The 14,217-nt window shown below is 42.8% G+C and overlaps 1 protein-coding gene across 3 annotated transcripts in view; it reads right to left on the reverse strand.

Moving 5' to 3' along the window:
* Positions 1–4,037: 4,037 nt before the first annotated feature.
* Positions 4,038–14,217, reverse strand: part of DOK5 (docking protein 5) — a 269,427-nt gene continuing 259,247 nt past the window's right edge. For 2 of the 3 annotated variants that reach the window (XM_032607212.1, XM_032607211.1), the window contains exons 9-10: positions 13,448–13,568; positions 4,541–4,795 (exon numbers count right to left, since the gene is read on the reverse strand). In XM_032607212.1, the coding sequence (XP_032463103.1) occupies positions 4,731–4,795; positions 13,448–13,568 (186 nt within the window). In that variant the 3' untranslated portion in view covers positions 4,541–4,730. Of the gene's footprint in view, positions 4,796–13,447; positions 13,569–14,217 lie in introns of all 3 variants that reach the window. The other variant, XM_032607210.1, reaches the window with a different exon arrangement.

The raw sequence follows: 14,217 nt of genomic DNA on the forward strand, positions 1-14,217 counted from the left end.
AAGCACAGCAGAGAGACAACAAAGACGAGCAGTCACCGTCCGGTCAAAACTCAGAGCAAAAATAGTAATCCTTACCCTTCTCCGACATCTTTAAATCCACCCAAGCAACCTCTGCTCTTCAGTACAGGAGGGGACTGCATCATTACCAAAGGCCAAACATAATAACATCAAGGAGGAAAGCACTCCGGGGGAAGGGTGGGCGGGGGAAGCCTGATTGGCTAGTGGCTGAGCGCCGGGTCATTAAAAACAGCAGCTGGGTATCCGGCTCTCTGCTTCACCTGGCGCGCTCTTTGCAGTCTGTGCTCTGCTTTCCTGAGCAGCTTCTGGCCGGCTTTTTCCTATTGAAAACAACAGTGCGAGAAGCCCTCGCACTTTAGGCATCTCCGAGAAACAAAGAAGGTCAAACTGAGTCTCCTTATTAGTTGTTATGGCAACAAAGTATTGCAGAGGCGTGGGAAACGCCACTATTGACCTCACTGCCTGAGCTTTAGTCACAACACAGCTCCCCTTCCTGGGTGGAAGCACCCGCCCCTGCGGAATCTCACTGGTGCCCTCAGCCGGGCCGCATCCCAGCTCCGCCTGCTGACTTCCCCGAAGGCATCTTGTTTAAGAATACCTTGCTGACTGCCTGCAGGTAACAAATCTCACCTGATGGGAATTCTCTCCATTTCAGTCTCCTCAAGGTTTCTTAAAACGGGATTTATACCTCCTGCATTGGAATTACCTAGAGATGCTGATTGAAAATATAGATTCATCAGCTCCAGCCCAGACCAGCTAAATAAGTTATCTTTTGCCAACATTTGATAACCACAAGCTCAGAGAGTAGAATGTGGGCAGCGGTATTTTCTTTAGCACAAATGTAGGCAAATGATATCACCTGCTCTTGCCTTGGCGGACCCAAATCCCTATAGGTTGAGCCAAAAGCTCTCTTTGAAATCAGCCAGCGCTGACTTTCATCAGAGGATGAGCAGCTTGACCGCCAACATTTAATCAAAAGAACTTAACATTTCAGTATGAATGAGAAGTACTGAGTTTGTGTGGAAATCTCAAAATGGATTTACTTTTTCTGGGACTGAAAGGAAAAATTTTTGTTAATGGTACAGTATTCCCCTCTGCAAAGGTCAAGATTGCCCCCCCCCCCAAAAAAATCATAAAATATCTCTTTATGTAAATGTACGTTCTCCTTAGTTTTTTCTATCTCCTGCACAATTGGCTTAAGCACTTTGAGGTCATGGATAAGGCACTGTGAAGGAAGGTACACTGCTGGTTATATTCACACCGTATTTTTAGCAACTAACACACAGCCTGGAATACCCAGAGACAAGACAATACGTGGTAAATGAATAAACGAATCACAGAAACCCAAGCAGTCTTACGTGGGAAGCATCTTAATAACTACTGAATCATGCTGCCTTAAATTGGGTAAAAGGTCTTTTTAGCGCCGGCTACGATAAGCACGCAAAGGGGAAGACAAAACCACACCTTCTGCCAAAAAGTAGGCACTTTTCTCAGTACATAGTTAAAACAGAAACAACTACGTCTAAGTGAATCCTGCCGCTTACCCTCTGGGTTTGTTTATTCGCAAGGTTGGTGCAAGTGCTTGAGAATTCAGTTTGGTTTGTGTACAAATCCACCACAGCTTTGAAATGTTCCCCCTTCTCACACTTGGATATTCACCACTGACGTCAGGGATTAGAAAAAGAAAACTCAAAACCACTTCAAATCACTATTTCTCTTATTTAAGGCCAGAAATTAAAGTGTTTAAATTTCTCATGGTTTCTACCAAAAACCTGAAACTGATAAAAGACAGTATTTGGTGTTCTTACGATCTAGAGTAGGGAGGGGTTGTCAAGTACGGTGTGGGCGAATCCAGCTTGTGGCTTGTTTTTGTAAATAAAGTTTTACTGGCACTTAGCCATGCCTCTCCTTTAAGTATTATTGTCTATGGCTCTTTTTTGCAATACAGTAGGAACAGTGACACCATATGACCCCCAGAGCCTAAAATATTTATATTCTGGCCCTTTAAAGAAAAAGTTTGCTGCCCTCCTAAGGCAGCATGTGTAAGGGATTTTACACAGCAGTCTCTGGAATCAGATTGCCTGGGTTCAAATGTGTCTACCATTTAGTAGCTGTTAACATAATCAAACAGGAAGGCCATTAGACTGGGGTGATCCTAACGCCTTGATAGCCTACATGAGCAAAGCAAAACGTAAGCCAGAGTCAGTGCATGAAAATCCGAGAAAACGAAACTTAGGAACCAACCACAAACAGCCAACTAGCCCTTCCCAGGTAAGGCAACCACTAGAGTCAGTCGAGTAATTGCCTTGCTTTGCTTCCAAGTCTTCTCTGTAAAAACCTCCTGTTCATGGAGCACCTCTAACTACTTTTGGTTGGGCGCTGCCTGATCCAGAGATGGATACTCAAATAAACTCCTTTCATCTGCCTCAGTTTACCTTTTAACAGAGCTAAGAGATCTTGGGCATATTTTTAGATTATTTAAGCTCCTTAAGGCTCAGTTTCTCATCTGTTAAATGGGAACAGTAGTTATACTTACCTCATGGAGCTGTGGTGGGGATTAAGTAAGATAACACAAGTAAAGCTCTAAGAATAGCAGAGACAATAAGCAGAAGCTGTTGGGATAACCTAACAGCACTCTAACTATTTTCTGTCAATACGTCTCTTTTCTGAGAAGTCCTAAAAGAGGCTCTGGTTTGTCGTTAACTATATTCAGCAACATTTCTTCACACACTTATTAGCTGTAGACTTGCTTCAGCAATTCTGACTTCATTAAAATTATAATTATTTCTTTAATTCCATTTGCTTTATCTACTTCTTCAACTTAATCCCCCGTTTTGGCTGCCAAGGCCCTGGGGATCAGGGAGAACCTCTTATGAGGCAGTTTTAGATGAGAAAAATCATTTCTATATCTCTAATCCACTAATTAATTCTTAGCTGAATTTAATCCTCTCTCCCCCAATATTTCTCCACCCCTGAGAAAAACACATCCTAACCAGCAGTGTCCTTGGAAATCCCAACCAACTCAGATCCAGGTGGGATTTTAGCAGGGCCTTTGGGGTTTTATCGGTCAATCTCCATTTTAGGAAATTATGCATTTTTGGAAGGAACATAAATGAAAATGAACCTTCTTAATGTCCCTTTTTTGGGGACTTAGCAAAATTTATTTTTTTCCTAGTGAAAATAATCATTTTGGAAGGGCTAGCCCCGGGCCTGACACTGAGAACGTAAACATACCATCAATGTTAATTTGCCTCCCCTTGTAGAAAGAATTCTATCCCAAGGATAGGAGTTTATTCCTCCATTTATTCAATACATATTTCTCAAGCATGAGCTACGTGTTAGGCACAGTTCTAGGGCCTGGGAAATAGGATTGCCAAACTTAGCAAGGAAAAATATAGACCATCCAGTCAAATTTGAATCTAAGATGTACAATGGACATTTTTAAGTACAATTATGTCCCATGCAATACACTTATACTTACATAATTATTCATTGTGTATCTGAAATCCAAATTTAATTGGATGTCCTATATTTTATCTGGCAACGCTACTGGGAAGAGAGTCGTGACCGAGACAGACACCATCTCCGCTCTCTCGTGCAGTTTTATAGCAATTCTAGCCTCAGAAGCTCAAAGACTTGATCCCCACCTGGCAGTTTCCTGGTGGGAAAACCTGGGGAATAGAGTGAACACCTCTTTCGAAGTACATCACCTCTCGGGGTCCATTTAGCAGATGTCACTCTGTATTGAAATTGTGTCTCTATTTTCCTTGTCATACACCTCTGCACTTAAGGTCCCTCGTGACAGAGTCTGTGTCTTTTTATCTCTGTCTCCTGACTCTGTCTAGTAGATGCTTAGCACAGACCCAGCTGAATGAACAAGGGAACAAACGCATAAATGGTTGGATTCCATCAAACGCGATGCCGAACCACACTCATGGCTCATAAGGCAAATATTCACATACCTTCAGAAACACTGGAGATACAGAGAAAACCATATAGCCAGAATCCCACGACCATATGGGTGAAGAATGACCTTTTATTTTAAAATGTTTTGGGAAAGTACACCAAACAAAATAAAGGCTTTTTTAAAAGGAGGGAGAGGGGAGATGGTGTGAGAGAGAAATTGTAACCCTATAAAGAATATAAAGGGTGCTTGGAAAGGTGATTTATTAACATAATAGGTAATGCTGAGTTAAAGCACTGATTTAACTAATGGGGAATACAATAAAATATGATGGCCAACAGTTAAGCGGAACCAGAATATCAATAACAGGAATATGGTATAAACGAATAACAAATAAGAGCCATTTTATTGTCAGTACTGTCATACAACTGAAACACTCAGAAGGAAAAACCACAAGTATCGGCAAAAGGATAGATTCAGAGAGGTGCCAGGGACATGGTATCTACAATAGAAAATCATTTTGTGGCATCGACTCCTTTCTGTCCAACTGTAAAAGAGGGAAGAAGACGTCGATATCTATAGAACAGGTTTCGATTATGCTAAGGTTTTTTTAAGGGGAAAAAAAAAGAAAGGAAAAAAAGAAAAAGACAAAATATGGTATTGCAGAGTTTCCCAAGGACCACGCAGTTAGCCAGGACGTGTAGCTTCTTTTCTTCAGCGCTTCCCTCGGGGTCATCCTCTGACCTCCCGGGTGGATCTGTGCCTGACACATCACAAGCATGTCACGCAGCAATTCTTGGCAGTTCCATCAGTGCTCAGATGGGTAGGCAGGAAAAGTCTCTGTTCGATGAAGCTTCAGAGGGCTGGTGACATCTTTTCCAAAAAAGATTTAGAAATCGGCAGTTATATTTCAAGAAAGCCCACAACCAGATTAGCTAGTCACAAGTTTCTCTATAGTGGAAATCAGTAACATAGGACACGGGATTTTTTCCCCAGAGGCCACTCACAGGGATATGCAAATGAAAGTCATAAGAGATGGTATGATTAACATATCATTTGCATGTGGCCTTTGCACTGAGCTATGATCAGACCAGTAGCAGTTAAGGACAACCTCCTCCTTAATGTTTCGTCTTTTTCAACTCCTATACCCAGAATATTTAGAGGAGATGATATGGAATCAAAGGACTGTGGAATCTTTTGGCGAGGACACTCTTTGGAAACCGGACCAGAAGTAAGACAATATTATATTTATACCTAGGAAATCTTGCAGTATAACAGGACTTCTTAAAATCCATTTAGCCTTTATTATTTCAGGTTTAAGTTCCAAACCAAGAAAAATGACGAAGCCAGGAAGGCAACACACGAGGCAACTGTGAGCCCGCTTTGTGACACAGGATAGGGCTGAAAACTTTCTCTATAAAGGGCCAGATATGAAATATTTTAGATTTTGTAGACTGTATGGTGTCATAGCAAATACTTAACTCTGCTGCCTGTAGCACAAAGGCAACCAGTTAATATGTAAGGAATGGGCGCGAATGTTCCAAGGAAACATGAAGAGAAACAGACAGCAGGCTGGATTTGGCCAGGAGGCCAGTTTTCCAGTTCTTGCGGACAGAGCACCATCTGCTGGCTATAAGCGTTACCACAAGCAAAGGAATTCACATTGCAGACCAGGTGAACAGCTCTCTGAAGTGAGCAAAGCAAAACCTACACAACAGTACAGCATTCCTGGAACCAAATGTGTGGATCAAGCCGGCCTAACACACAGGGAGATGGGACCCCAGCTAAGTGGAGCATGTTTGCCCCACCAACACGCGTTCAAAACACTGGACCTAGCAAAAAAGGTTCACAGTGGCCCCTTGCCCCCTAAGCCTTAAGCTCTACTTCATTATCACCAACAGCCCTGGCCTCCATCACACCTCGGTTGAGTCTCTTTCTGACATAAGAAATCGTGGATTCAGATATTTGCAAGCCTCAAATCTGAACCCTAAGAAAATCTAGACATACAGTCATTGGTACACAATAGCAGTGATGATTATTAAAGTAATTTGAATATTAAAATATCCCAAGTCACTAGAAATCATTTATTCCAGCCTCCCAGCCATTTTGGACATGAATTCTATTCTCTTTCCAACACGCATACACACACACACGCACACATAAGCACACGCTATAACGTAGAGAAACTGCATTAATGGGTTTGAATCCTACAAGTAAAAATCCAGGCAAATCTTTATTACAGTTTGATAAAAATTCCCTGCAGGAAGTAGACAGCATGCAAACAATATTGATGCAAAATCCATATCTTCAATCAAGTGCAAAGCCCTTCCTGAACCTTCAACGGTAGCTCCTTAGACTCTAAAAGTTTTCGAGAAAAGTGACTGACAGCATTCACTTGGGGTCAAGTCGAAATGAATACACCTGCAGCTTCTATCATGATGGTTAACTGAAACTTCCTGGCTTGGTTGGAATACTGTTTTTAAGCTTAAAGCCAGGAGATGGATTGAGAGATTATTTTTACATTTTTGCAGTTCACACAAAGGTCACAAGCTGGTACTGGCCTGTGGACACCATCTGGGCCCAGCCCTGTTCTCTGGCCTGCGCAGGGCTTGGAACATTTGGAATTGCTTGTCAATAGCTGAATGACTGCAAACTTCCCGTAAAGGGCGGATGTCCCTGTTTTCTAGGCCTGCACTCTCCCTGCCATTTTTTACTAGGGACCCCACCACTCAGTCCTGGCACGTCCTCCTGGCCCCTACAGACATGTGACCTTGAGACCCTGGTTTATTTGTCATCGTTTCACATTTGCTCAGATCTTAATCTATTACTTCTCTCTTACCAGCTGCATATACAATGTATGTGACTGTGTCAGAATTAATACTGAAAAATCAGTGTTATAGAGAACACATTTTTGGTTGCCAAGGGGGAGGCGGGTGGGAGGGGTGGATTAGAAACTTGGATTAGCAGATGCAAACTATTATATATAGGATAGATAAACAACGAGGTCCTACTGTAGAGCACAGGGAACTATATACAATACCCTGTGATAAACCATAATGGAAAAGAATGTGAGAAGCAATGTATGTATGTGTGTAACTAAATCACTTTGCTGTATAGCAGAAATCAACACGACATTGTAAATCAACTATACCTCAATAAAAAATAGATTATAAAAGAGAAAGAAAAACCAGTGTTAACTCCTCCAAAGTAGCCACTTGCTCCAAGAATCTATCATCCTTAAAACAAAAATGTGAATCGCATGGCCTGGAACCAACCCGCTGGAGGAGCTATTTCCATCACATGGTATTTGTCTTGGAAACACTTCGGGAGGAGCAGAACTTCCTTCCAAAGGCAAGGACATATGATAAAAGAAAGAGCGAGCCCTGGACTACAAGTCAGAACACTGAAGTTCTAATGTCAGTCCCTCCACCCAGTGACTATGTGATCTTGAGCAAGTACTCGACCTCCAAGGGTCTCAGTTTCCGCCTTCATTGAAACGGAGAAGATAGTCCCACTCTTGCCAACTCGAGCTGTTGCCAGGTGAACCAAATAAGCAACACGGAAGATGTCCCGCAGAGTGATGCAAACATCTGATGCCACTCTTTGATTTCCTAAAATTATCCAAAGTCACATCTGATCAATGATACGTGCCTTTTTTTTTTTTTTTAAACAAGGGATGCTATCTTCCGAGGCAATTCCAACAGAAAGGTTCTAAAATATTGAGTAACGGAGCTCCTTAAGATTAAGAGCAAAATTCCTGAGATGTTAACTTTGAGGAGGAGGTGAGGGCGTTTGAGAAGAACATCGCAGTGAAGCTGGACACACCCGCTGTCTCCTAAAGGCCCTTGTGCACCAGCCACACCACCTCCTTTCTGCTCTTTGAACACGCCAGCTCGTTTCTACCTCAGGGCCTTTGCACTTGTTGACCTCTCTGTGGACAATGCTTTTCCCTGCTTCTCAGTATGGCTGTCTCTTCTCAGACTTCAGGTCTTGGGGCAAATGCTGCAGCCCCTCTAAAGAAGTCCCTTTGTCATCATCCTCCCAAAACCGACAACAGCTCTGCTTCACCATTCTCTACTACAAACACTTTCTTTTCAACCTGACATGGACCAAATTTGAAATTAAATATATGTGTGTAATTACTGACTGTGACTCTCCTTTCGACTATAAGCTGTAGGAGGGCAGAAACAAGCCTGTCTAGTAGCCCCAGTGTACTTCCATCACCTAGCACAGTGCTTGGCATAAAGTAGATGCTCAATTAACATTTGCCAAATAAACGAATGCGTCAATGAATGGATGGAGAGATGAAAACCTCAACTCCTTACTAGATAGGTGATCCTGGACACATCACTAACCCTTCAGATCCTGTGTCTCAGCTGCACATGGGTGTAAAATACTCTCAGGTGGCTGCTTTGTGGACTAAATGAGACCATGTATGTTAAGTTCCTAGTGCGAAACCTGGAACGCAGCAGATCCTCAAGAAATGGTAGCTTTTATAAAGATAATGAGTGTGTCCAGTCTCCCTTGTATGGAACAAACCTGGCACTTTACTAGAGGTATGTTAATGTTTGTTTATATAAAGAAGGAGAGACAAGACTGCATGTTTCAAATGAATTTGCAGAGCTCTGATTTAAGCAAGACTAAACAGATTTTTTACCACAGGACATCTCAGAGTCCGAAAAATATAGATTTGCTTTCTGAACCTCCTAAAGGAGAATTTGACATGCAGCATTTTGCCCCAAACTTATTGGAGCATAGTACTTTTCTGGAGGAAGGTGATGTCGACCAGGGTTAGGACAATACAGAAGACAACTGGAAAAAGATGACTCTGGTTATTTTATACAATGAATTCTTAAAAGAATCCTGTGAATACGGTACTCAGCACACCGTTGAACGCTTCCGTTTCATGAATTCCTTCCCAGTTTTCGTGATAAACCTCACAAGCTGATTCTATATATACCTAAACATAGAAGAGAATTTAGTTTTGAAAACTGGCAAATGGGGTGGGAAAAGCAGTGAGGGTGGATTGAATACGTCTTAGTGTAGGTGGGTGTGTCCGAACCAGCGCCTTCCTCTCTCCACCAGAAACGGCAATAATAAGGTGGTAATTCCAAAACCAACCAGCAGGTGGCTCTCTAGGACTAAATTTGGAGAAGAAAATTTTCTCAGACCAGTTGGATAAATTCCCTCCTAAGGGTCTGATTTCCAAGAATAACCACCAGATCTGTCAGAAGACGTCGGCTTGAAATACATTAGGGTAGGTGAATTGGCCAGAGGAATTACAACTCATGGATACCAGCAAAACAAGAAGAAATTACGTGCTGTGTAATCTCATCCTATGGCACACAGGGTCATGATGTTACTAGTTTTTCTCAATTTCATTTTTTTTCTGGGGGTGGGCAGAAGGGAAGAAGGAGAGCAGGTGGTATAGGTGGAATAGATGAACTTATCCCATTTATTTGTTGTGTAAATGACCACCCCTGATAATAAGCAAGATAATTTTAGGTAGTCTGTGAACATTTTTTTTAATCTATCAAACTTACTGGTAAGTTGAGCCCCCAAACTGCATGCACAGCACGTGTTTAGCACTGTATCTTAATGAATGCGGGCGACTAAACAGCAGTCCACAAGGTAAAATAAATATGGACAAATCTACACAGAGCACGCTGGTGAGGAAATATCTCAGTAAACATCGGTACCAAGTAAATAGCAAAATAAAATACATTTACATTGATTCCTACACAGAACAAAAGTATGTGAAAACAAATAATTTGATGAAATAACTGGTACCAAAAAGTGTATATGTGAAGCAAAAAAAAAAAAAAAAATGAAGCAATTACAATGCCATTCTCATGCACAGAAATATTCCAAGATAATAGGACATTTCAGTGAGTATCAGTATGCAGTCAAAACAGGAATAATGTAAGAATTCTACTGGTAATTTGTGTTCAATGAAGGTCATACTATATAACAAAGAGCAAACAATAATAGTTTTATCATCTTCAAAACCCTATAAAATTATCAATCACAAAGTCTGATAATCCATCATCTCTGAGGGAATTCTGTGGCATTTTTTTCTCATCACTGGTTATTTATTTCATTAGAAACTAAGCTATCACTATCTTCAAATGACTGTTTTGTAAGTATTACTACTGGGCTCATTTGGAAAATCCATACCAATCAACTTGCACTCAAGTTTACAGTAACGCAGGCAGGACCTTGTTCTATTGCGCTCCACTTTACTATGCTTCGCAGATATCGCATATTTTTAATTGAAGATTTGTGGCACTCCTACGTCAAGTAAGTCCGTTGGCACCACTTTTCCTAACCGCATTGGCTCACTTCGTGTCTCCGTGTCACATTTTGGTAATTCTCACGATATTTCAAACGTGTACATTATTATTGTATGTGTCATGGTGACCTGTGATCTTGATGTTACTACTACGACCTGCTGAAGGCTCAGATGACGGTTAGCATGTTTTACAAGGAAGTATTTTTAAATTAAGGTATGTACATCTTTTTCAGAAATAATGCTATTTGTTGCACACTTAATCGACTGCAGTATAGCGTAAACATAACTTTTGTGTCCACTGGGAAACCAAAAACTTGTGTGACTTGCCTTATCGCAATATTCGCCTTTTGAGGTGGTCTGGAATCGAACCCCGAATATCTCCAAGGTCTGCCTGAATCTTTTGAGTGTTGGATTATAAAAATAATAGATAACAAACCTAAAGATAAAGATTTATCAAATAAACCCAAATCCAATTCTGATGAGTCGTTTGGTTGGTGGCTTGCTATTTTTGACAAAAACAACAGAAACTTCTCAAAGAACATGATTTTTTTCCTTTGCGGTGAGGTTTTGCGTTGCTCTGCTCCACTTGTAAACATAACATTATCACTACTGTCATTTTGGAATTAGTGGGTCACTCATCTTTGATGATCATCCCAGACCTGTCAGCTACGTATGGTTTTCCAACCATAATTGGGCTTTTTGCAGGCACGTAAATCTGCGTTTTTTGTCGTTGTGGTTTAAAAAAACTACGTCTGTATCCTGGAAAACAGAGTTGTTTTCTTCGTAGCAAACAGATGTAGACATTGTCAGAGGTAGTTGTATAAACCCAAGGAGCATACAAACCGCATGCTAACAGTATCTAAAACATCTGCTTTAAACTTAAGAAGATGTTTTAAAATATTAAAGGGTCTGATAAGACCCTTAGCCTTAAATCATTTCTGATGAATGCCTACTCATTTTGGTTAAAGGGAGTTAGATTAGTTAAAGTAAGGATTGTAAAGTGAGTGTCTTCTTCATATGACATTTTCTCTGTCCAGATTGTCCTGAGGATTTTTAAACTCTGGGATATCCGCTAATAAATTCTGAAACTGCAACACATACCAAATATTCATGATATCCTCACTCTCATCTTTCCAAACATGGTATTCTGGGGAAATCCAGTGATTCATCAACTTTGATACAAGTTGACTATTCTCAAATTACCAGGCTGTCTCTCAGGAATTCAAGCAATTTATCCATTTTCTCTTTACGAAGCTACATCACTTTGGTTCTCAACTTTCTTTTGCATTCCAGACACACAGAGTCTGAAAAGACATACCTTTTTTGTAAAGATTATTTGGGTTTGTGTAGACAGTCAAGTTACGAAGCAACTCCGTAGCTTTTTGTGAATATACGTTCATAACACATGCTTCTTTTAAACCTTCAGTAATTACTACTGGTATTTGTACAGTTGATCTTATTGTGTATTAGAAAAAATATAGGTAATTGGTATAGCAGTATAAAGACAGAAAAATATACTTTTAAAAATAAATATATTTAAATAGAAGAGACGGAAGAAAACTGAATAATGGTACAAGCGATATGTAAATGACAAAAACTGTGATGATATGAGTCAAATGCTGCAAAAATTTCTGAATTTGTTCTGACATGAAACCAATGGCATTTATAACAACCTGATCTAACCCAACCCTCCCTCTCTGTGTAGCTGTGTCTTGGAAGGCAAGCTTATTTATCAAGTATCAAGGCAGTCACTTGTCACCCCTACAGACACTCAGGACATAATGTCTGAGCATCTACACTACGCCAGGCTCCCCACAAGTGAACAGAGCCTACAGTCATAACGCCTAGAATGTAAGGACCTTCGCTGCCCTCTTAACATTATACGGCCATTCAACAAATATTCATGGACTCCATGCAAGGCACTGGGGGATAAAATAACGAGGAAAAAACAAAGACACAGGTCTCCAGCCCTCGTTGGTGTTACTGCTTCTTGGAAGAGCTAGTCCTGAGTCAACTGGCCACACAATTAAATATGAAATGAAAACTGTGGTGGGGCTGTAAAAGAGGGTGCCCTCGTCTGCATCTTAGGGGTACACACGACCAGAGATTCCACACCAGTTATGATAAAGTCTGGGGGACCTGCCCTGGAGTCAGGGAGGGCCCTGGAGGTAAGACCTAGAGATGACAAAGAGTCACCTCGGACAGGGGAAAGGCACAGAATTCTAGGGAGAACGACCAGAAAAAGCTCTCTGGGGGATAGATGATCAGTAGAAAGGGCCACAGGGAAGGCTGGGTGACCAGGGCACAGAGAGCAGGTATTTATGGCCGGGGCCATTGTTTCCTGTGGTCATTCATTCGTTCTTGCATTCATTCATTTAGCAAGTTTCTGCAGACGAACCAGGTTCCACCCCGTAGATGTTCTTCCATGTTTGGGGATCTTTGCACCTCATCAGTGAAAAAGTCTCCAGCAAGAACCCCCTACACAGGCCTAGTCATTTATTTATACGTTACATATACACAGGTATCCTTATATATAAAACATACAAAGATACATCTGAAAGGATAAGAAAATCTTTTAACATTTTTCTAATTGTCCCCCTTGTCCCTCCATGGGCCATTGTGTACCCTGCTCCAGAGACCACTGTTCTGGAAAAGGGGCCTCTTAGGATTGGCTCAGTCACAGCAGAACCAGAGCCCAGAACTCCCTGTCCCCCAGGCCATTCCCTTCCCAGGAGAGCGTGGGTCCCAGGCTTGAGAGTCATGAGCATCACCGGGGGGGCTTGGTAACACATTCGGGGCCGGGCCCCACCCTCCAAGGTCCTGGGGGGGCCCGAATGTCCGCACCGCCAGCGGCACGCTCCCAAGGAATGCCGAGCTGCTAGACGTGAGTCCGCTCGACTATTTCCCCGACCGCGGGCCAGACCTCGTGCCCAGACCCCGTGTAGGTCGTTAAAAGTGCACGCTGCTCAGCCGCTCCCTACACCTTAAAATCTAGCATCTCTGGGGGTGAGGGCCCAAGAATCTGCGTTTTAAACAATTCCCCCCAGGACATTGTGATACAGTATAAGTGATGGGGAGTGAGACCCCTCGACAGGGGTCAGGCTCTGGGAGGAAGGGGGCTCACCAGCCTGGCACGCATTAGAGGGGAGGAGCTGAGCCCTCTCCCCACCCCTCCCCCCCCCAGCCATCTGCCGCCAGCCCTCCCCTCCCCCACACAGTCCGCCCGCGCTCACCTTGCAGGCGGTAGAGCTGCCCCGTGCTGTGCTGCCGCGTGATGTGCTGCCAGTAGGCGCTTCGAGGCAAGGGCACCATGGTGCTCAGCGAGGCGGCCCGCTCACTCATCCTCATCTGGAGCTGTATCAAGGCAGAGAGCGTGTGTCAGCAACCCCGGGGCCGCGAGAGACCTGACCCAGGAAGCTCCACGCAGGGAGATGCGGAAGCACGAGCTGGCCCATCAGCCAATCAGTGCGTACGGCCCCATGGTGGTGGTGGACGCCTGTCGGTTTCACTGACTTAGCAGCATCCGTTCTTCAGCCGGCTGGCAACAGTGCATCGATTTTCCTCGGGGCAACTTCCCTCCAGCTCAATCGATTCCGTCAGACCCCACCACTGATTCTAGGGGTGACCCGGTGACCTACGTCAGGCCAATAAGAACAATCCCTGGGGACATTTATCAGGACTTTTGTGGAAGAGAGAATCGGTAGAGGTAAATTAAGGGGTTTTTCTGACTGTTTTTTTTCGTTGCTGAATCCCAGGGTCTAGATTATTTCTGGAACGTGGTAGATGCACAAGAAATAACCGTTGAGTTAAATATTTGAGTTTTCTTGTGGGGTTGCTAAGAGGACAGCAGATGGGCCTGGAGCCTATCTTGGAACAATAAAGGGAGAACATGCCAGTCATTGGACACTATTCCAAAGGAGACAGCCAAGAAAAGGAGGGGAGAGTCCCGACAAGCTCCACTGAGACCCTGGATCCTACCTGAACCAAGAGACTAGCCTGGGAC

Source organism: Phocoena sinus, chromosome 15 (assembly GCF_008692025.1).
Source record: "Phocoena sinus isolate mPhoSin1 chromosome 15, mPhoSin1.pri, whole genome shotgun sequence".
NCBI classification, from domain to species: domain Eukaryota; kingdom Metazoa; phylum Chordata; class Mammalia; order Artiodactyla; family Phocoenidae; genus Phocoena; species Phocoena sinus.